At 37.8% G+C, this 22,827-nt stretch overlaps 1 protein-coding gene across 1 annotated transcript; it reads right to left on the bottom strand.

Moving 5' to 3' along the window:
- Nucleotides 1-506: 506 nt before the first annotated feature.
- LOC139739563 (uncharacterized) lies at nt 507-22,277 on the bottom strand. The gene is made up of 19 exons (XM_071650167.1): nt 21,977-22,277; nt 20,207-20,356; nt 19,366-19,542; nt 16,319-16,446; nt 15,793-15,870; nt 14,841-14,961; nt 13,429-13,551; nt 12,284-12,370; nt 11,447-11,551; nt 10,375-10,456; nt 8,784-8,896; nt 7,317-7,411; nt 5,944-5,983; nt 5,440-5,538; nt 4,868-4,963; nt 3,676-3,822; nt 2,827-2,880; nt 1,508-1,596; nt 507-687 (listed from the first exon to the last, which is right to left on the bottom strand). The coding sequence occupies exons 1-19, from the start codon at nt 22,211-22,213 to the stop codon at nt 507-509; spliced, it is 2,202 nt and encodes a 733-aa protein (XP_071506268.1). The 5' UTR covers nt 22,214-22,277.
- Nucleotides 22,278-22,827: the final 550 nt, after the last annotated feature.

Raw genomic sequence — 22,827 nt, 5'->3', positions numbered from 1 at the left:
AAGACTGTGATTCCGGCACCTACATTTGGTGAGAGCTATATTACAGTTCGAAAGTGGAGTTGCTGGATGGTCGCTGTTTAGGAGTAGTGTCTCTGATCCTTGAGGGCTGATATTTACGGCAAATTTTGAAGTTTGTTTTTTCCTTTGGTAGAAGCTAGACTTTGAGTTAGCCCTCAACTTTTTGAAACTTTGCAAAGATTTGGAATAAGTGTTCCCCCTGATCCTGTAATTTTCAACATGGATCCTCTCCTAATGCACAACTTTACTAATTAGCAGACAATGACCTATTTCTGTATGACCATGTCCAAAGTCATTCATCCTTTGGTAAGCCAGTGATTGGTTAGAATGATGTGGGGTGGACGGAGGGGGAAGGGAACGACTAAAAATTTTGGTGCAACTTTGCAGCACAGAAAAGTTTCTTAGAGACAATGTTATTTGGAGCTGCTATGGGTTTAACTTGCCCTCTTGCATTACTTTTTCTAAACCAATCGACTGTTTGAAACATCTCAAGCAACCACGGTGAATGACGATGACACTCCCTGATAGCTGGTGATCTTCTGTGCGATGTTCTTGGACTCTCCAAAGACACGGAGGCGGTAGGTGCCCAGAGGGGTGGCGGCCGGGATGTGCCAGTAGGCTGTGGCCTCACTCTCCCCACGGAGGGTGCTGGTGCGGGTCCAGATGAACCTGGGGAGGGGGAGAAAGTAAAGGAAGCATGCAGGCATTGGCAGGTAGCAGGATAGGAGATGCTCTCGGCAAGTCACAACAAAAAGTATGTTAGCCATTGAAAATATCTGTTAAAGCAAACAGCATATAAATATCTGCATCATGCAGTTAGTGAAAACCTGATGCAAAATAGCACATCATCTACATGTAAGAAAGAAAGACAGGAGACCCAATGGGTCTAGCGTTCACCCGAGTATCGTAAGTTCACCTTCCATGCATATGATTATGCAGATAGTTACCTCAGAAAAATACAGCAAATTGGGGCAGCTTTGGGGGCCTCTAAGTGGGGAGGGGTGAGGGGCATGGTATCCCCATTTACACAACTATTATAATGCTATCACCTTAGTGGTAATACATGCCAAGGTTGGTGAAAGTTTTTGACAGTGTTTTCAAGAAGAACATGAAAATGTGAAAAGACAGGTGGCAAGTATAGAAAGGGTCTATAACATTGCTTTCCTCTTGGGGAGGAAGTTTTCTAGTGGCCTTATACAGCAGGTGGTCACTTCACATGGATAGGTTAAACTGAATCCTTTCGATAAAAAAACAACAACAATGCAAACCAAATGATCCATTTGCTCCATGGCTTTGTGCAACAAACATCCCCTATGTATGCTGGTGCAGCATGCCCTACTTTAAGCTCCCCAACACAACCCTGCATGAGATTTCTTTCTTGGCAGAGCTTGGTCGTACAAAATGAACTACTCATTCTACAACAACAGCTTCTTGTTGGCAGTAGACAAAGTTAAAGGAAACCTAATGTGCAGGTCAAGTGCCCTGTTACCTTGTGCAGAAGTCTGCGTCTGTGTGTACCACCTCCCATTCTCCTGTGGATGCTTTCAGACGCTCAACAGTCATGAAGGAGTCGCCAGTCTGGGCAAGAATTAAAAATGATGATAACAAAAAAAATAGATAAGAACAACATCAACAGTGATAGCAGTAGTAGTAGTAATGACACTGATGATGATGATGATGATGATGATGATGATGATGATAATAACAATAATAATAATAATAATAATAATAATAATAATAATAATAATAATAATAATAATAATAATAATAATAATATAATGATAATAATAATAAAAAAGTAGTAGTAGTAGTTGTAGTAGTAGTAGTAATAGTAGTTTCATTATTATTATCATAATTATTATCATCATCATCAAATTGTAACTAAACTATGTTAGTGCATACTCCAGAGTGCAGCATTTCTTTGTAATGAACTACATGTACATAAGAAGGATGAATGTCTAACTCGTACATGGGTGTGTACATTCAGAACTTGCTTTGTGCAAAGTCAGAAGGTCAACAACTTCCTGTCAGGAAATCACAATCAGCCTTCAGACAGAAGAACTCTCATTCATCTGAAGTTGTGTCAGGTATTAAAATTTACATTCACTATTGCACAGTGTAGATTTGTAAAAGTCAAACATTACCAAAACTACCAAAATAAATTTCAAACATTCATTCATCAAATATATAATCAACTTACAGCCCTTTCTTCTTCTCACAATGGATATAAATGCACATAATGAAGGAACTCCATTGCTATGGTATAAGATTTTTTTACAGGTCTGGAGGTAAAGATGAGATACTCTATTCTACACAGGGAAAGTGAGTTGAATAGTGTCTCATCTTTCACTGCATGCAAAATCTGGCGCAACTGGAAAAGTAAAGACCTAAGCACAGACCTCTCATTTTTTACACCACAGATGATACCAGGTGTCTTCCAAGCCATGGCATAAATATAGCAGCCATAATTTCCCAGAGCAGGTGAATGAGAAACTACAAGTTTAGTGAAGAGCCCACGGGAGTACAATTAAAATGGTTGATGATGTCAAAGAGTGCTCTCTAAAACTGCTTGACAGTATCTGACACCAATGGCAAAGTGAAGAAAGGAACATCTCAGCGAGTATCATGTGATATAAAGCACTTAACCAGTCATTGAGATGTTGTAGAAAACATGTTAGCTGTCACTGGCATGTTTCCACATCAAAAGTTATATGTCTTGCACTGTGACTTTAATCTAGCAAGTTCATGTCATAGAAGAGAGAATAGATTGCTCGAATAGATTTATTCTTTCTCAACTATGATACTTACCCTCAAATTATTTCTTGGATTTCCAGACTGAAACGTTGCGTGCACCACGGAATCCTAAAAGAGAAGTATTAAAGAAGTATTTTCATCAGATGGGCTTCTTACATGCAATCCAAAATGAAAAACAAGAACTAAGAGTACATTTTCATGTGATTCTGAACATGAAGTCTATACTGAATCAGAAGCAATATAATATTGGTAATTTAATAAGTTCAATTGACTGATCTAATTTGTTTTTCACCATTAAAATATATGACTGATGAGCATAGAAAAGTAAACTACAACGTAAATGAACTGCATCATCAGTAGAATTTTGCACAATATTGATTGTCAGCGAACTCACATAGTATTTTTCTTTGAATTCGTAGAAGGTGAAACTTAATAGTGGTAGATTATTACATATTGTGTTCATATACACAAAAATTCCGGACGATACTGACACATCATCATTTAGCATCATCTTCTCTAGGTACACATCCCTCAAATGACAACCTGACCCAAAATACAGAAATGAGTAAACATAAATTGCACTAAAAACGACAATTATTTGCATCATAAATGTAATGCACAACATACAATTTTCTCTGTGCATTGTGACAAATGATTCCATATTAAAAGCAAAACTGATGAAACACTTTTGAGCTAGAGGACATTATCATTGCTTGCATGTGTACAATTCCTTGGGAAGTCTGTGTGCCTCAAAATCAGTAAGCCACTTTTGAAATCCACAGAAGTGGAAAGCAAAAAAAAAAAACCAGAACACACAAACAATCAAGCACAAACATCATGCAGGAAAAAAATGACTTTTTCTCCCTGCAAAAACAGCAGTCAACAGCTACTTTGATCACTTACCCTCCTGTATGAGCCACTGCTGACGTCTGATACGACATCACCAAAGTTTCGGCCAAGCGGGGTACCATCAAAGATGACAGGGGGTAAAAAGGACACCTGTTTGTCAATCAGGCTCTTTGGAATTGGTCCCTGGGGTATTTGTCTCTCCTGTGATGTCATAATAAGACACAAAACATACTCTCCATTAAAAAGACGTATACATCTTGTCTATGGATTCGTGTATTTCAACTGAGCAAGTGCACATGACACATTGCATACACCAACAGGTGTTCAATCATAACATACACTGATACATCCACGTGTGACAAATGAATATGCTGTGCTCCATTGATGGAATTTAAACCATGAATTAAATTCAAACACATCTGTGAATTCAAGCATTTGGGATTTGTCCCTAGGATATCTGTCTGTCATGTGATGTAACAAAAACACATTAATAATAGATGTACTGATGCCCTGCCTGTAATGATTAATTACAGTTAGTTTCTTTTTCTTTCCTATTTTTTCAAACAACAGAATGACAGCAAATTTCCATTCTTCCCTTTGCCCTCAGAGTTGCATAGAGGGCGCATTCCAGTGCTCAAAAGTGAACCAAACCAAAGCAAACCGTACTGAACCATGCCAGACTTGGGAGCGTTCGAGCACTCTGTGGAGAAAGCGTACCTCCTGAGTTATTTTTAGAGGGGTTCACAAATTTTGTAGTAACAGGGTCATTCACCTGGCGCACTTAAACTAGATGTCCCCAAAAAAGAGTAGGAACTCTTGGCATTATGAGGTATGTGCGTGTTACATGCATTCTTCACAAGGGAACTTTTGGTATGCTTTTGGACCACTTTTGGCACACACCGGGAGGTGGTCCACTTTTGGCTTGGTTCAAGTTTGGTATGGTACACTTTAGAAGCATTTGAGCGCTCCTTCAGGGCAGGCACAGTACAGTTCAGTTCAGTTCGCTTTAGGAGAGCGCTTGAAGGCACCAAGAGATACAAATCCAATTTGGTGAGAATACAAACCAGATAGTAGAACTATTTTACTGGATTCATGTTTCAATTCAAGTCTTATTCAACATAAAACTGCACATCTCTGAGAAGGGTTTGGGTTTTTTCACTTTTGTGCAAGCTGACATAATCATGAGTACGAAGCTCTTGTCTGTACAGACAAAGTTTCACTCCGCTTTCCGCTGGGACAGCCTTACTTGCATCAGGTATGACGTCAGGTTGCGGAACTGGTTGAGGTAGGCTTGCAGGGTGTGTTGTCCAAAGATGGTGGATGCTCCCTCATATCGTTGCACCTGACCAGGAAATCAAGCATGTGAGAAAAAGGTCACTGTAGAACCAGAAACGTTCACAGCATGAAACATTCACCAATTCTTGACATATCACTACGCATTCACCATCCTATCAAAGAAATTGGCAAGAAGTCAAATCTGGAAACCTGTATGAGTGATCAAGGAACGTAAGCATTGTATTCTCAATTTGCTGAAACCCTATGTATTCACATGTCTCAATAGTTTTGCTGGCTGCATCATGACATTTACAAATCCCAAATTTGAATGCACATCAATAATCAAAACCAAGACATTTCTACAGAATATTATTCTCATGGAATATCCAACCAGTCAAAGAATCTTGCATCCTCTTCCCCTGGGTCTGGACAATGTTTGCCAACTTTCTTATTTTTTTAATTAAATTTTTGGAAAAGCATGCTTGATTGTATAAGTATGCACAACAGGAAACGCTCCTGCAAAGTCAGGTAACTCCAACATACCTGGTATTCCTCGTATGTCACGATGTAATCGCTGTAGGTGTTGCTAAGCCCTGCGATCACTGCCTTAGCATCGTCGGAAGCTCCAGCTGCCTTCATTACCTGTGGGTATGATATGGGAAATGATGTAATCATTTGAAAAACATGATAAAATGGTATCCCAGCACAATGGACATAGTTGAAAAATGGCTCAATCTGCATTGATTTACATTCATTATCAATTGAGAAACAGTGACTTGCAATAAATATTGCAGAAATTACAATCTGAATTAAAATACATCAAAGTGAATCATGATTTACTTAATATGGACACTAATGAAAGCAATCAATGCTTGTAAGCAAGCAACCATGGGACCATCAGACGGTGCTGCCAGTTACTGGAAGCAGGGACTCTAGGATTGACAGTCTGTAGTCTTATCCACCAAGCCACAGAGTCCTTTTCATAACTGGAAGGCAAAGAAAATAGACCTGCAGACATAGTCCACACTGCAAGCTAAGTTGCCCTACCTCTGTTACAGTATTCCTCACTCTTCTGCCAGCCATTGTACTGCAAAGGAACAGATTTTAGAGTGATGTTATTAATGGCAATAATAATAATGATTTTTAAGAAAATATCAAAGGAGAAGTCCACCTTCATATACCAGAGTGAAGTCAACATTATTAGCAGAACACATCAGTGAAAGTTTGGGGAAAAGTGGACAATCCGTTTAAAAGTTATGAATTTTTTAAGTATCTGCGCAATCACTGCTGGATGAAAAGACTACTACAGTGTATGATGTCACATGCGTACAACTATATAAGGAAAATAAAAAGAGAATTTCACTAAACTTTGCTTTTTGAATAAAATACATATGTTAAGGGTAATATTATTCCCCCTGCTTTCTGAGAGTGAGAAGTCTAGTGTTCTTTTGTTATGCGAGAAAAGTGAAAATATGTTGAATTTTCTGTATACTTTCTTTATATCGTTGTACACATGTGACATCACAAGCTATAGTAGTCTTCTCATCCAGCCTTGAGTGAGCAGAAACTTCAAAAATTCATAACTTTTGAACGGATTGTCCGATTTTCCTCAAACTCTCACTGATTTGTTCTACTAATAATTCTGCATTCACAAAACCCACATGTCTATGAAGGTGAACTTGTCTTTTAAAAACATCATGCTGAAAGGGGTTGGCTCAAAGTTTGATTGAACTTGTCAGTTGTAAATAGTTTGCATCTAATTTTGTTTCTGACTCTCTCTCTCTCTCTCCCTCTTACAATGCAATGAAGTGATAAAAAATTATGTGTTGATGATACTGATGTCCTTAACAGTGGAAAGGAGTGTAGTGTACAATAGGACTCAATTCAGACAGGTCCAAAACAGACATAAAGAACAACAGTGGTTAAATCAAATAGTTTGTGTCCATTAATATACATTTCATGTTTGCAACTCTCTTTCTCTCTCTTTCAAAATGCAATCAAGCAATCAAAAAATTATCTGTTGAGGACGAGTCCCGAGTATACTCAGGCAATCGTCTATGGGAAATGAGTGTTGTAGCAAAATCAAACCTTCCTCAATGGGTTAAGGTATGAAAATTGTTTTTCCAGGAATGATCTGTTAGATATATCATCATTCTGTTGTACAAGTTGATAAGAGACTTCGTTACAAAGGCCTATACAGCTCTGCATAGCCTAAACAAACATATTGATAGGAAAGTGGAAAATATGCTGACAAATTACTTTGTGGAATTTAGAAATTTAAACATTGAAACTTGGTAGATTAGTGGTGTGTCCTCTCATATTCCCTTTAATCCAATTATTGCAGTATAAATTTATTTCTTTGGGATTAGTGCCAAATCTATTCAAGTCCCTGATACAACAGATCATGTTATAATACTTACGTGAATTCTCCAGGAACAACTACGATGGCAAAATCTCCAATACGCAAGATTTGGGTGTCAACAATGTGTGGTGACCAGGCATATGGAAAGTTCATCTGAAATATATAACAACAACAACAAATTGACTGCTTGTATTTCTACAAGAATATCATATCTCATTATTTCACAGTCTGAGAATATATATTTTTGATGTGTTTTGCCTTTTCATGTTCATTTTAATTTCCAGCAATATCATACTTTCTTGGAACGTAATATCCTCAGCTTCCAACCTGAATCACAGTGATACACCAGCAAATGTGATACCATGTATAAAGGGACTGTACAGTACTGGTTGAGGTGAGGATTCAGGTTTATAACATTCCTATAAAGTGAGATGATGAGAAACCTCTTATGAAATATGAAAGAGCATGTAATTTTAAAGAAGGATTCAACATTTATTTGACGAAAATTGGTTTTCAAATGGCTGAGATATCCAAAAAAAATGATAACAATAAAAGGTGACAGGCCACGCCTTTTATTAGATCTCTTTGTTTCACCTTGCTTTTGGATATCTCAGCCATTTCAAAACTGATTTTCATCAAATGAACTTTTGATTCCCCTTAGAATTGCATGCTCTTTGACATCTCATAGAGTGGGTTCTGAATATCTCGCAAAACCTTAAAAGCTAAATCCTCAACTCAACCAGAACTGTACAGTCCCTTTAATGTGACGACATTTACTGCATGGCAAAAGTGATCCAACCTCCATGGGGGTGAAGAAAATGGAAGAAAAAACAAACTTCAAGTGGATTGCTCTACCATCAAAGCTGTTAAAGTAATATTGACTGCAAGTCTATTTTCTTCCTAAATCTTGATAGTTTGCCCCAAGATGAAGACAACTTCAACATGGTACTACCCAAGACAACATTATAACTGTATCACTTGAAAGGAAGGGGCAAGAAATTTAGTCATTATAATCCCATATCAGACATCTGGTGTGAACAATACAATGTTCTTAGTTACCCATCTCCTACCCTCATCATCACTCAAAAAAAAATGTGCCCAAAAATGTAATAAAAATCAAGCTGTGCAAATATTCACCAAGTACACAAACATCTCCAAATCCTAGGAATAACAGATATGAGGGAAGTCTCATTTAGCTGCAAGAGGCTTACGTGGTATGACAAGTTTATTATTTCATCACTATCCTCAAGTTCTTGAAAGACAGTGAATACAAAGTTGTAGTGTGTTGTTGTTTTTTCCCCTCTTTTATCTCCATATGCCAAGTCAAGATTACTAATAAAGTCAGTGAATTTAGAAAAAAAAAAAGAAACATAAGAAGCTCTCCCATTTTGCTAGCATTTACAAAAGAGGGCAATATGCTATAATATTGTCCAGCTCACATTGCTGACACAGAGTGAATGATGTGATTTAACAAACATTCACCCACTATACAATGGCACGACTGTCGGAGGAATATTGGGCTCACCTCACCCGTTGGCAGAAGAATAGGCTTGGGTTTCTGACATTCAATCAGTTCCTTGGACGGTTCCTTGATGGCATCTCTCACCAGATTCCAGAAGAGATTCCCTTCAGTGTCCCCTGAGACAAACAGGTATGGAATTGAATGGAAATGATCCATTGATGTGAAAACAAATTGTAAAGTTGTCTTGAAATGAATTCAAAATAGAGTTGTTCTCCATAATTAGCTGCCATTTCATCATTCTTTGACAGGTATTTTTTTCCCCATCAGGAAGGATAATGTAGACACATAAGTTGTCAGTATCAAATGAAAAGAGTAATATTCATCATGTGTTTTCCTCTACGAACAAGTATGATAATGGGATCTAAACAGAACACAGGAAGGCATTTGAGGGACTACAGGCAGAGACAACTGAGTGATAAGGTTCCACGCTGAAAACATCAACATTACTTGAGCTAATTCAATGACTTGTGCACAGGGGTTGAAATGACTGATTGTCACAATGTATAACCCAATCAAATGATTTCTCCCGCTCAACTGCATTTTGAAGATATCAAACACTCTGCATGTTTTGTAGATACCACGTATGTATCAATGAAGCACTACATAGCAGACAGCACTTTCTGCGTTAAGACATAGGGCGATGAGTTAGCTCTGTCGCTAGCGCGTCTGCTTCATGATCCAAAGGACGTGGTTCGATTCTCGAGTCCAAGTGAGCAATGTTGTGTGTAATCATACCGTACCCTCTAGTAAGAGGCAAAACACTCTGTTCCTCGGATAGGATATAAAATAGAGGTCGTGTGTGTGAGAAAGTCACAACTCATGCTCATAAAAGATCCCACTTCATTTTTCTTTTATTCATCGCAAAGAGCAGGGTGTTTAACTCTTTATGTGCCATGGTGGAAACCCCCTGTGTGCCACATTATTCTGAGACACGAAGGTAGTCGTGCTTTGAGAAAGAATTCTGTTTTTCCAATCTGTATAACTTCTACAAATTTCTGTTAGGATGGGCATAATAGTAGGCAAAGTTAAAGAGGAATGCCAAGCTTCGTTTCAATATAAATTGTATGACGAATCTATTTACAATTTTTCTTTCTTCCATGGGATTCAGTTTTGCTGCTGGTACTACAGACGGTCCTGGGGCAAGTTGAATGACCAGTTGCTACACTAGTATAAAGGCATGACTTTTGCACATAAAACCGTGACAGAAACTTAGAATGTACGAGCAAATCCAGTCGGGAACATCGCTTGATAGTCGATCTCCACATAGAATGCAAGCCGTTTATGAGAGGAACAAAAGCACGAGAAACGCTTTCATTGTGCCGCGGGATTAGCAGTAATTAGCGGTTTATCGGTCGGTCTTGGCGGCTTTGTTTGTTGAGCAGAATATGCGAAGTTGGCAAGCCGTCTACTGAGTCGGACGTGCGAACGTGGCACATAAAGAGTTAATCAGTTGAAGCCTTACATTCAATTGGACCCCAGGGAAGACTAGTTATTGCAGCTGAATACGGGCTATCCAGCCATCTTCTCAGATGGAAATAAAACAAACAAACAAACACACAAACATGCTCACGGAAGGACCTCACTCACAGCTCACCTTGTGTGAAGTCAAATGCCCCAGGACCGTCTGTAGTACCAGCAGCAAAACTGAATCCCATGGAAGGCTTGCATGTCTTACCCTGTCACATTGGCAAGGGGAAAATACAGAAAGTTATGCATCATTTAAACTTACATTCTTCTGCATGACACTGAATCTTCTTGACACTACCACAGTAAATGTGAAAAATTCATATCTCAATCAATATCACACTGAAAATGAGATGTGCAGAACAAAAAGTGAAACTTAACAAGTCTCTATTTCTTAAATGTTACTCATGACTGAGCACATAATTGTTCATTCTTAAGATATTCATATAGACTAAGATTCTATTTTTGCTTCAAGCTATATGGCCTATCAATTTCAGACTTGAGACCACAAATTCTTGTCTTAGATATCATCTGATATGAGTGGTAATACTGACTGTCCTGAAACAATTGTTTCATATTTATATATTCATATACATTCAGATTTGATTTTTGCTTCAAATTCTATAGCTTATCAATCACCAGTGTGGCATATTTTAACCTCACAGAGACTATTGGTAAAGTGCCAGTTTTTGTCTTCATACATCACCTGATACGGGTGCTAATATTCACTGTCTGCTAAACTTGCTGAAAATAAGTGCATATATATACATTGTATAGCTCTTCAGCTTTCCCCTAACAAGATATTGATAAACAGTGCCTCTTTAAACACATACATGTACATATGATCAAAGCTTGAAGAATGTGACAGCTGCTAAACATGTTCATCTTGTAATGAATCTAAACAGGCACTTAAGTGAGAAGGCAATGTCAGCTTTCAGCCAGACAATTATAATTTTAATGCCTTACCAAACTTAACAGGTAAACAAATGTCCTGGACTGACAAAATCAGCATGATTTCACTCTATCTGGACGTAAGGTGATTTTCAAAGCTGCTCTTCAGCAATTCTCTAATAAAGTTGACCATGCCATCAACGTCTGTGTTGAAGTTCCATGGATTATTGTTGAATGCTTACATACTACACTCAGTTCAAGAATCATCCCACATTCACACATGAGATGTACATTATGAGATGTGTACTCACAATAAATGTTGAATTGTACGGAACTGTGACACTGGTCATATCCACATACTGATGAACAAATCCTATGGGTCCAGTCAGCATTTTGGTAGCACTCTTGTATAATTCCTGGAATGAAATGGACGAAAAAAAATTTACCAACAATCACAAAACAATAAAATAAGGCTTAAAAGATTAACCACATTAGACAATTATTAATGTGAATACATAATAGATAGAAAAAAATGAAAGATGTAAGCAATTCAATCACGGAATGTGAAAATTGCAAATGTCAAATTTAACCCTTGATCTTTGAATTTCATCCTACCGGTATCTGTCCTCAATTTAAATTACAAAACAAAATGCTGCCATATTTTTTCAACATTATCTCTGTTTCACAGCTGTTACGACTCAAATGGGCAAATTTTGATTGGTCTGGGGAAAGTGGCATTTGCATTGAGCACTTGCCCTTATGACTACATTGCATGCACATGAATCAAATGCTTACCAACAGCTGGCTCGAAAGGAGTACAAAGAAATGACTATCACCTTGGACACACTGGCACCCGTTTACCTTACAATACACTAAACGCTAAAACTTACTGTGTTAGTGTTTACTTAGTACTTGCTACTTACACTGTATGCCTTACAATACACTAAACACTAATACACTAAACACTTACAATATATTAAACACCCAAGTAAAAACACAAAACAAATAAAAACAAAAATAAAAAGATGCTAGAGAGATATATGGCAGACAACTTTGCAGGTTGTTGTTGCTGGGGGGGGGGGGGTTTTTGTGTTTTTTTTTTTTGCGTGTGTGTCAATATTTCACTTAGGAAATTCATGTCAACTTACCATGGCCTTGTTGAACTGGTTCTCTCCAATGATTCTTGTACTGTCAAACATGTCTTTCCCAGGGCCAAAAGCAATGCACTTCTCATTCTGATTTTACGCAATAAAAAACAAAGCAAAACAAAATGTCAAACAAAACAAAATAACAGTAATGAACTTTCATTTGCGGTCACAAAGGAACCTGCCCCTAGAGAAAACCTATGGTACAAAACCTGAGGGAGAGATGGATTAATGATCACATAAGATTATCTTCATCACTGAATTGTTTATTTTCATGACACCCATCATCATCATCACATCAATGTTTTGCAAATTACAATCACCATCACCAGTGATATTTTCATTCATCATTCTTTCCTTACAATCGATATCATCATCTTCATTGCCATCACCACCTTTCTTCCCACTCTCTTCATCATTTCCATACTCGCTTCAACCGACGATATGTATGGGTATAGGTGTCTCCATTTAGCAGGGCTTCTCCATACAACCACTATCTGAAACTTGATCTTTTCCAGGTAAATTCCTTTTAAAGCCAGCTTTCTACATCTTTCCTTACTGTTTCTCAAAAACCTTCCCCTCAATCTCATTCTTCTAGGTCAACTACAAAGAGAAAAACCTATGTCTTCTAAAGATGACATCTGTTCTCCTACTTGTTCACATCATCCTAGTTTGCTCATATAATCATTATCAGTGTTCTCTTCTCTACATAATTTCCTTCTTTTCTTTTAATCTGCAAAGCAATTTAACAATACATTGCATTTTTTTTCTTCAATCAAACATGTAAAGTTTGAAACACCTGCACAATGCATCAATTTTCATGTTACCCATGTACACCTACTATCAAAGAAATGTATATTACATAGATTATTAGATAGATGATATGCAGAAATGAATGATAATTACGTTGCAGTACACAACTCGAGTGAATCAATAGTTTCATGAAATGTATTTGAATACTAAACGTCAGCATGAATTGCATGAAAAGGTATATTTAATCAGCTTTCAATGCTACTTTCATTTAAGTTCAGTTTGAGAAAGTAAAAAAAAAAGAAAGACAAAAGAAAATCAAATTAATAAATTCAAATTATAAAAGGACAGCGACTCTATACAGGCATGCAGATGAAATTAAGAATGACAAACTGTACCTTTCCGTCACATGTACTGCGGTTTCTGTCGCATGGAAGGCCGGTGTCGATGCAGCGAGCTCCCTGTGTGTTGGGTGAGACATCACCAAGATTGCTCTGGGCAAATGCAGCCACAAACTTTCCCTGATGGTGCATAGGTGAAAAAAAACACACAAGATAATATCTAAATCACAGAAAAAAATAAAATGTGAAACATATCACACAAGGGGGAAATATCTGGGACTAATCCTGCAGATATTTCTCAATCTGTTGAGTACTCATACCTGGAGAAATCCTCATGCCACCAACATTGGAAGTGGCTGTAGAACAGAGCATTTACTCAAGAAAAGAAAATTACCTTGTCATCTGGTGCTGAAAACTGCAAATAATTTAAAACTTTGATGATTCATGGTGACCTCATGAGCCTTTGGACATTTTTTTTGTTGAAGATGACCACAAGACCTGATAAGCACTACCATGTAAAATGCAACTTGGGGAGCATCACACAATTTCACTGCTACACTGGAAGAAGGGAGGGAAGGGACAGGTTGCCATGGAGGGCATAGGACTTTCATTGTGGTTTGTTCTAGGATCAAGAAATCCCCTGCAGAATGTTGCTGCCATAATAAAGTGGGGGGGGGGGGGGTGGTTGAAAAGTATTCTAATTAATGGATGTTTCATTCAGGTGATCTGTGAAATATTCAGTTCCTTCTTCTGCACTGTAACATTTGAGGATCTATTTCAGAGCCTTAGTCTGAACTAAACTGCATGCATTACCTGGTATTTGTCGCTACATAGGACAAGGTCGGCAAAGTGTTTTTGTTGTCAAAGGCTATCTTTCATCCTCAGGTTGTCTATAATGTCAGAGAGCACTACAAAACTCCCATATTCACACACATGTGTTTTAAGGTTCTGAAACTAACAGTCAATGAATGGGGATAACCTAATCCCCCTAATCCCTTCATTGTCTTTAAGTGAAAATTTCATACTGTTAAAACCCTAGTAGATAGCCCTATTCTCTGGTACAGCAAAAAAAAATATTGGAGTTAGGGTAGGGAGATATATAAAGTGAATTGCACTAAATTGACTTGGCAAGTAACACAGTCAAGTGCATAAGCTTGTACAATGTACAGTGGACTCCCGTTGTAACGAAGTGCTCGGGACCAGCATGTCTTTCGTTATATTGAAATTTTGTCATAACCAAACAAACAATAAAGAACATTGAGCTGATAATGATGGGACCTACATTGTCACTTCGTTGTAACTGGAATTTTGTTTTCGTTTTTCGTTATAATGGGAGTGCACCCTAAAAGATTTACAAAAGGGTGCATCATCCTACGGATCTAGCCTGATGCCACCTGTTAGATGGAGAGCCCCTATTAGATGAATAAAAACCAGCTGATATCAGCTGGGTGCCGTGCTTCTTCACCCACCCTGCCGGGCAGAGAGCCAGGGTTGAAGTGCTTCTCCATCAGCTGTGAGGCGTAGCCCTTGTTGTCGCCGCTGATCAGAGAATTGGTGTTGTTCATACTGGTACCGTGCACCGCAAACCAGCTGTCACCACAAAGAAAGGAAAGGGGGTGGGGATGTTGAAAGATAAGTGAGTATTTTATTCTTAAATGAAGCAAGAACATTATTCTTATTGGGTTCTTTTTTAGCAAAGTGCCGATGCTCAGGAGAAGCAACAGATTTTCTGATACAGATAACTATTTTGTTTGCAATAAACTGAAGCAGCATCCCTCTAACATCTTTATCATTAAATGTAACTCATTTTTCAACACACCTGAGCACAGCATTTTCACCAATTACATTCAATTCTGTCATATGGCTAAAGGTTGCTACCGGAACAATTTTGTCCTCAAACTGATATAAAATACTGTTGAGCAAAAATTCAAAAGTAAATTAGTATTCAAACTAACAAATGGTTTTTTTTGTGCGTGTCTTCTATATTGCCGTTGATTAACGAATTGCCCTTCATTGATGTAAATACAATTGTAAGCACAGACTTCAGTGTTTTAGAAGAAGCCATTATAAAAAATCATGAGCAGATATGCTCGTGCTGGCCTTGAACCAACAATCTCCTGATGACTAATTAGACTCCTCCTCATTACCAGCTGATTTGTTAATAAGTTACAATAACTAGTAGTTGAAAAAGAAAGAAATGGCACTGTCTGCATGACAGGCGCACTGCAAATGTCTATTAAGATCTGACTGCACTTGACCAAACGTGGGATGAAAATCCAGACACATGTCTCAGTATACAAACAAAAAAGCATGCCCCACAAACACATGAGTAGTAAGCTAAAGTGGTCACTTCCTGTGACTAGCAACAGCTGATAGATGGTTTCAACGAAGCGAAAGGTGCTATGCAGAAGGAGAACTCACTTTATCATTCCAATGTCTCCTCCGTCAACGTCTTGAAGCTTCAGTACTGTCATCAGTTTGTCGACGTTATACTTGTACCTGGATAGGAAGGGACGTAAACATTGAGTATGACATCTCAACAATACCACATTTAATATACACGAAGTGTGCACTGTATGTAGCTCATGCTCTATATCATTCTGCATCTCAGTTCTCCAATGCTATTGATGCAAAAAAAAGGGATACTGTAAGACCAGAAATTTTCGCATGCATTGTAATTTCATGAATTTTGCAAGAGCCAAGATTTGCAAAATCAAAATGCATGCCAAAGTTCTTGTCTACACTTTTATGCACTGCATGCCAGTGGCAATTCCCAAAAATGTCATGCCACGAAAAGGCATCGGCTCCTACTTGTGAAAATTTTGCATTGTATGTCACAGACATTCCTTGCTGTACAATACTGTTTATGTCCGAACACACTGTCTTAAACTCCTAATGCCACATTTGTACCGAGTGCAATGCCTACGAAACCGATAGCACAACTCACTTTGCCTGTTCTTCCTTTGGGTTGTTCTCGTATGCTGTGGGGCTGCGATTGATGTTAGAGTCCAGCAAGATCCCGTCGTTGTAAAAGATGTTGCCGGGTACCATCGAATTATGCGCCATCTCAACACTCTTGATGACAGAAATATAGTGAAACCAATGATATATTGAACACATCTCTATGAATACCCATTTCTCTATGAGACTGTGCAACTTTTGAGAAGAAACACGAATTAAGACATTATGAATTTAAACATATATCTTCATATAATCTTGCTTGATTACATTGCAGATTACTGCACCAAGCTCATTGACATGCTACAAACATGAGCAACAATCAATGACATGACAGTGACAACAAGGAAAAGTAGAAATTACGCGGTGCGTAATATATGTCCCCGCCGGAAGTAGCATTTTGTAACAAAATGTGCAATATAGGTAAAAAATCAAGGTCAAAGGTCAAAGAAGTCAAAGGTCAAAATTCTGTGTAGAAGTTTTGAAGCCCTCACCTAGTGCCATCACATAAAGCAAATGGAATCGAAATTGGGTTAGAAATGGCGAAGGAGTAGCATTTTGTAGCCAATGTACAATATAGGTCAAAAATCAAGGTCAAAGGTCAAAGAAGACAAAGGTCAAAGTTCTGTGTAGAAGTTTTGAAGCCCTCACCTAGTGCTATCACATAAAGCAAACGGAATCGAAATCGGGTTAGAAATGGCGAAGGAGTAGCATTTTGTAGCAAAATGCACAATATAGGTCAAAAATCAAGGTCAAAGGTAAAAGAAGTCAAAGGTCAAAATTCTGCGTAGAAGTTTTGAAGCCCTCAACTAGTGCCATCATATAAAGCAAACGGAATCGAAATCGGGTTAGAAATGGCGAAGGAGTAGCATTTTGTAGCAAAATGTACAATATAGGTCAAAAATCAAGGTCAAAGGTCAAAGAAGTCAAAGGTCAAAATTCTGTGTAGAAGTTTTGAAGCCCTCACCTAGTGCCATCACATAAAGCAAACGGAATTGAAATCAGGTTAGAAATGGCGAAGGAGTAGCATTTTGTAGCAAAATGTACAATATAGGTCAAAGGTCAAGGTCAAAGGTCACAACTGAAATTCTGTGTAGAAGTTTTAAAGCTCCCATGTAGTGCTATCATATAAAGCAAACAGAATCAAAATTGGCTCATAAATGACAGAGAAGTAGCAAATTGAACATTTTGATCACACACGGACGCACACACGGACGGACGCACGGACGGACGGACGCACAGACACACACACGTACGGAGCCCGTTTCATAGTCCCCTGCTCGAACTCGTTCGGCGGGGACAAAAATTTGCTTTCTGGACAAAACTCTGTATGACTGCTGTACGGTTTAATTATTAGGCAAAAAGGGTGACTCCAGTGTCCAACATAAGAAAATTGTTGAACATATTACATAGCAATATCAAATGTGGTACCACTAGCTAGTTATTTTCAGCATATTTTGTACACTTTGAACACAAAACAGTACCTGCATGTTCTTCTCTCGGACTGATATAATTTCGTGCAAACCTCAAGATAATGTACAGCCGTGCTTCTTATCCCTTTCGAGGATGGACGGAAGGATGGAAGTTTTTTGAGGCCCAGTTAAACATGTAGATCGAATACAAATCTTTTTTTCATTTTAAATTTGGAAAGACATCCCAGCACAACTGCGAGAGCTTCATGGCCCTCTTGTTGAGAAGCTTTGATGTAGAGCATCTATAGTGAGTAGTATGTTTTACAAGTGAGGTGTGCATAAGAGTTCCCAACAATCAAAAGGCCTTGATTTCATACACACTGCCACAAAATACTCCACACATAGGTCTGCCATATTTGGCTCATCCCCAAGTATAACTCTCAGGTAAAAACAATTCACATATGTTAACCACTGTGTTCACACATTTTTGTCAAGGGTCAAATTTCCTGATGTGTTTATTTGTCCTAGGTAATCAGTATTCTTCTTGATCCAAGTCTGATAACAAGTAACAGATGACTTTTGGCCATTTTGAATGCTTATTCAATGTATAACAGGAGTATAAACAATGAGCCCTATCTTTAAAATCCTAAGTGACCTTTAGAATGGATACATTGTGATTGAACCAAAATAAACAAACGAAAACTAAGTGGTTACGTAGATTGGTGGGCGTAAGCACATTTTGTTTTGGTTAAGTTCAGGCTGTAACATACTAAAGATTCAGATTGAACTTTTCATTTGTAAAGGTGAAGGAGATATACGGATTTTGATTTGACTGCACATCAATTTGGTCTTCCTGCCATGTTTCTATACAATTTCATTTCAAATATTTTCACTTTCAACAAAGAGTGTAAGCATGAAGAAAGAAAAAAAACGATATAAATACTATACATACATCAAAATACAATATAAACACAATAAACAATTTGGCACATTTCAGCTAGCTGATTCAAATTATTCATGATGGATGTCCTGAATCTGGACAAAACCTGTAAGTTTTGACAAACTTAACTGAAATAAAACAAAACATCATCACAAACCAACATCTAGGTATTAGAATGGAAATGCTCAAATTGTTAGAATTCGAGGTTTGTATTCAATTCACATACATGTACATACATGTAGATCCTTGAGTAAATGTCAAAAATAGTTGCCTGTGACAGATACAAAATGTAGTTCTTTCTTTTTATTTTGCTTTTAAGAAAAAGCTTCATAGATATTAGGATATAATCTTTGGAAATGTGTTTAATTCTACAATGACAAGTAATCTGGGTTCTCTAAGCTAATTTCATGTTGACATAGATGTCCCCATAAGAAATCTGCACCACAATGGACTTCCCTTCCTCGTTTTAAGAAATGCTACGTATCTTGACCATGACTTGTGTAATACGTCATTTCTGAAAATACCCATTAAATCCCCAAATTACAAATCCAAATAATGGATAAAAAAATTAATACAATCAAGTTATAAGCAGGAGGGAATGCACCAGATGTAAAATCTTTCCATTCCTACACTCTATAAGAAAGGTGATCACACATTTATAGTGCTTTTAAACATTTTTCTCACCTTTACAATGCCCTTCACCATGGCCTCAAACGTTTCCTTGATGAAGCCAAGAGAGGTGACATCGAAGAGGACAAACTGCAGGAAGCCGGCCGGCCCCGAGTGACTGTGAGTGCCACTGATGGCAACGTTGGTTTCATTGTACAGGCCACCATACATGGCTTTGAGGCGTCGCACAACCTGGTTTCAATTGTTCCATATAAAGGGGCAAATTTCTTTAATATTCATAAGCAAATGTCACATTTGATCTGAGATATCAAGAAAATCCAACTACACTTTTTGTATGTTGCTTGACATATTGGCTTGATTGGCACTCTATTCACTATCAATTTTGCCAATCAAATAAAAAAACTTTGTGTCATATAATAAATTGAAACATCATGCAATCAAATATATCAAAAGGGAATTTAAGAGAAATTGAAATACATAATTTGTACATCCCATGGCACATTTGAATGGCAGATGCAAATGTTACGTCTGATATCTAGTAAACATGTTACTCTGTGCATCTAATGTAATATGAAGTACCACCTCAAGATCCTGAAAAGCCTTGGATGTGCAACTTTTAGATGATTGCATGTAAACTGCCACTACCAAGCGATTACAGTTAGATATATCTCCACATCCATTCATCATTGCATAATTTGTGCACAATCAAATACGGTAAGACTATCTACTACAGACCCTTCATCCATTTCTTTGCTAGGATTTCTGAGTTTGAAGTCAAAACTACAGCAGTTAGCACATCAAATGACTTTAACTGATAAAACAAACAACAAACAAACAAACAAACAAACAAACAAACAAACAAACAAACAAACAAAAATAAACAAAAAAGAATCACCTCAAGAGTCACACCCTGATCCTGCATCCCAGCATCAATGCTGATAAACACAAAGCGATTATGATTCTGGCGATCTGCTATCACAAAGGCCCGGCTGAAAAGTCGCATTGAGATCCCCCCGGCAGTCTGGCTGGGATTTGCGTATCCCATCTTTTTGGAGAGATAGGGAAAAAAGTAACAAAAAAAAAAAAACAACAACAGAGACATCAAGACCCATAAAGCAAAATAAATGGCTTTACACAAACACTTGCATAGTAGACAGATTCTGATCATGCAGGCACTTCAAAATGATGTCAAAATCCACTGAGCAAAAGAAGCTGGGAAAGCCAAGAATCAAAATTTGGTACAAATCATTTTTGATATGAATGCATCAGGCATGGACAGCCAGCAATCACTATCAGAAAAACCACAAATTAAATGATGCAACAACTATCAGAAATCTGCCGACTTGCTAACTGATTTGTGATGAAGGTGGTTGATATGATATCACGCATCATGGTATGGGACATCATTCAAATCAAACTGTTACATTAATTTAAAACAAATCATATCTATATTCATTCACGGTATCATTTACACACTTGTACAAGATACTATTGATGCATTAAAGGAAACCCAAACCCAATGAAAAATGCGGATTGAGTGAAAGCAGCAACATTAGTACAACATGTCAGTGAAAGTTTGAGGAAAATCGGACAATCGATGCAAAAGTTAAGAATTTTTAAAGTTTTGGTAAATTGGAAACGCTGGATGAGGAGACTGCTAGAGGTTATGACGTACATGTATGTGTGGACAACAATATAAAAAAGATTAAGGGAATTCCACAAAAATTCATTTTTCGCAAAAATTACACATTCCATCAACTTGATACTGACATATGTTTGACGGGTAGCAATTATTCCCCCTGCTTTCTGAAAGCGGTTAGTCAAGTGCTATGCTTCATTACGCTAGAAAAGTTAATTTTTGTGGAATGTTCTTTATATATTTTCTTTATATTGTTGTCCACACATACGTCATAACCTAGCTAAATGTACGTGGGTCTATAGTCTCCTCATCCAGCGATTCCTTAACACCAAAACTTTAAAAATTCATAACTCTGGCATCAATGTCCAATTTTCGTCAAACTTCACTGATCAATGTGTTCTACTAATGTTGCTGCTTTCACTCAATCCACATTGCATTGGGTTTGGGTTCATTTGCTTTATTTTAACCAACTTCACTGCCGGGCAATTTCAACATCATGTAATAAACGTTTTGTTAGATGATACACTTCAAATTTGACTGAATGACGTGGTCTTAATTTAGCTCCTGTGCTGGCTTTTACCCTTGATAATTATTAATTAATAATGTGATGGCAATGGCAATCTCCCTATAGCTATGCCATATAAGGATTCTGTAGTCTGTACCGGTATGTCTAATTCACAGACAACAGGGAATAATTTTCCCTCTTGAAATTGAATAGCAATTTTAGTTGATAGTGATACATTTTGAACAAAATGGTGTACAAGTCTATGCAATGAAATTGCTATGCAAATGATTTTTTGCATAGCAGTCATACGAAAATGCATAGCAAACTGCTACGCAATACCAGGAAAATTAATTCCCTGAGACATTTAAAATTTAAATCAATTTTTACTAAATATTGTTAAACCTGTAACATGTAGTCTAGACTAGACGGAGACGTTACTGTGCACAGTGTTAGCTAAAATCTACTAGTATTTACGTCGAGGGCATATAAACAAGGAACTCTTAGACTGATAAGATACTTACAAAGTTTACATCAGCAGCTGGGCCCGTGATGTCTGCGATGCCAGCACCGAGAAGATAGTGCGGGTCCGCTGGGAGCGGGGTCGCCATCGTCGTCACCGTAATGGTCACGTCGGTCGCTGCGTTCGTTGTTCCCGTGCTGGTCGATGTATTTGTAGTCGTTGCACTGCACGCATTTATAGTTATCAGCGTGGCGAATGAAAATGCAAGCATGTAGAAATGCATGATGATCCTATTCATTCTCTTCTCTCCCGAAAATTATCACATAGGCCGCTAGTCCTTGTAAATTGTCTGCGGTACAGGAGTGGCTCACCTCCCTGTTAATACAGCGGTGCACACAATGCATTCAAGTCTCTTCCAAAGATCACCCATACCATTTTTACCATCTAGCGCCAGCTCAACAGCGTACTGCATGCTCATCAGTGAACACGAACGCCTGCATCACGTGCGAATAATCACCGATCAGGTGACTAAGCCCAGTGTTTCACACAAAATTATTGACCATGGCCTTTCCGTGAATTCTGAAGTCAGACAGACCATCATCAGATGGAGCGTTATAAAAACTTTCCAGTGATACCTCACTTCTTGTAACATAACAAGAAATATGCGAGAAGTTATGATTTAGAATATTAATTCAGCATTTTCTTATTATTTTCTTTGTTTCTCAGGAGCTTTAATAGCAAATTAACTCGTTGTGCGATCAATGTGATTCCAAATATTCTCAGGCGTGAAGACCCCTTGTCATGCAATTCTGGTTTTGTGTCCATGATAATGACTTTCATAATATGTTGATATATGACTAGATTGGTACACCATAAAGCAAGGTATTGTTCGATTGAAATATGCATCATTTT

Source organism: Diadema antillarum, unplaced genomic scaffold, assembly GCF_040938485.1.
Source record: "Diadema antillarum isolate AM-2024a unplaced genomic scaffold, OU_Dant_1.0 seq00000807_RagTag, whole genome shotgun sequence".
Taxonomy (NCBI): domain Eukaryota; kingdom Metazoa; phylum Echinodermata; class Echinoidea; order Diadematoida; family Diadematidae; genus Diadema; species Diadema antillarum.
This window is presented reverse-complemented; position numbering and strand designations above follow the sequence as displayed.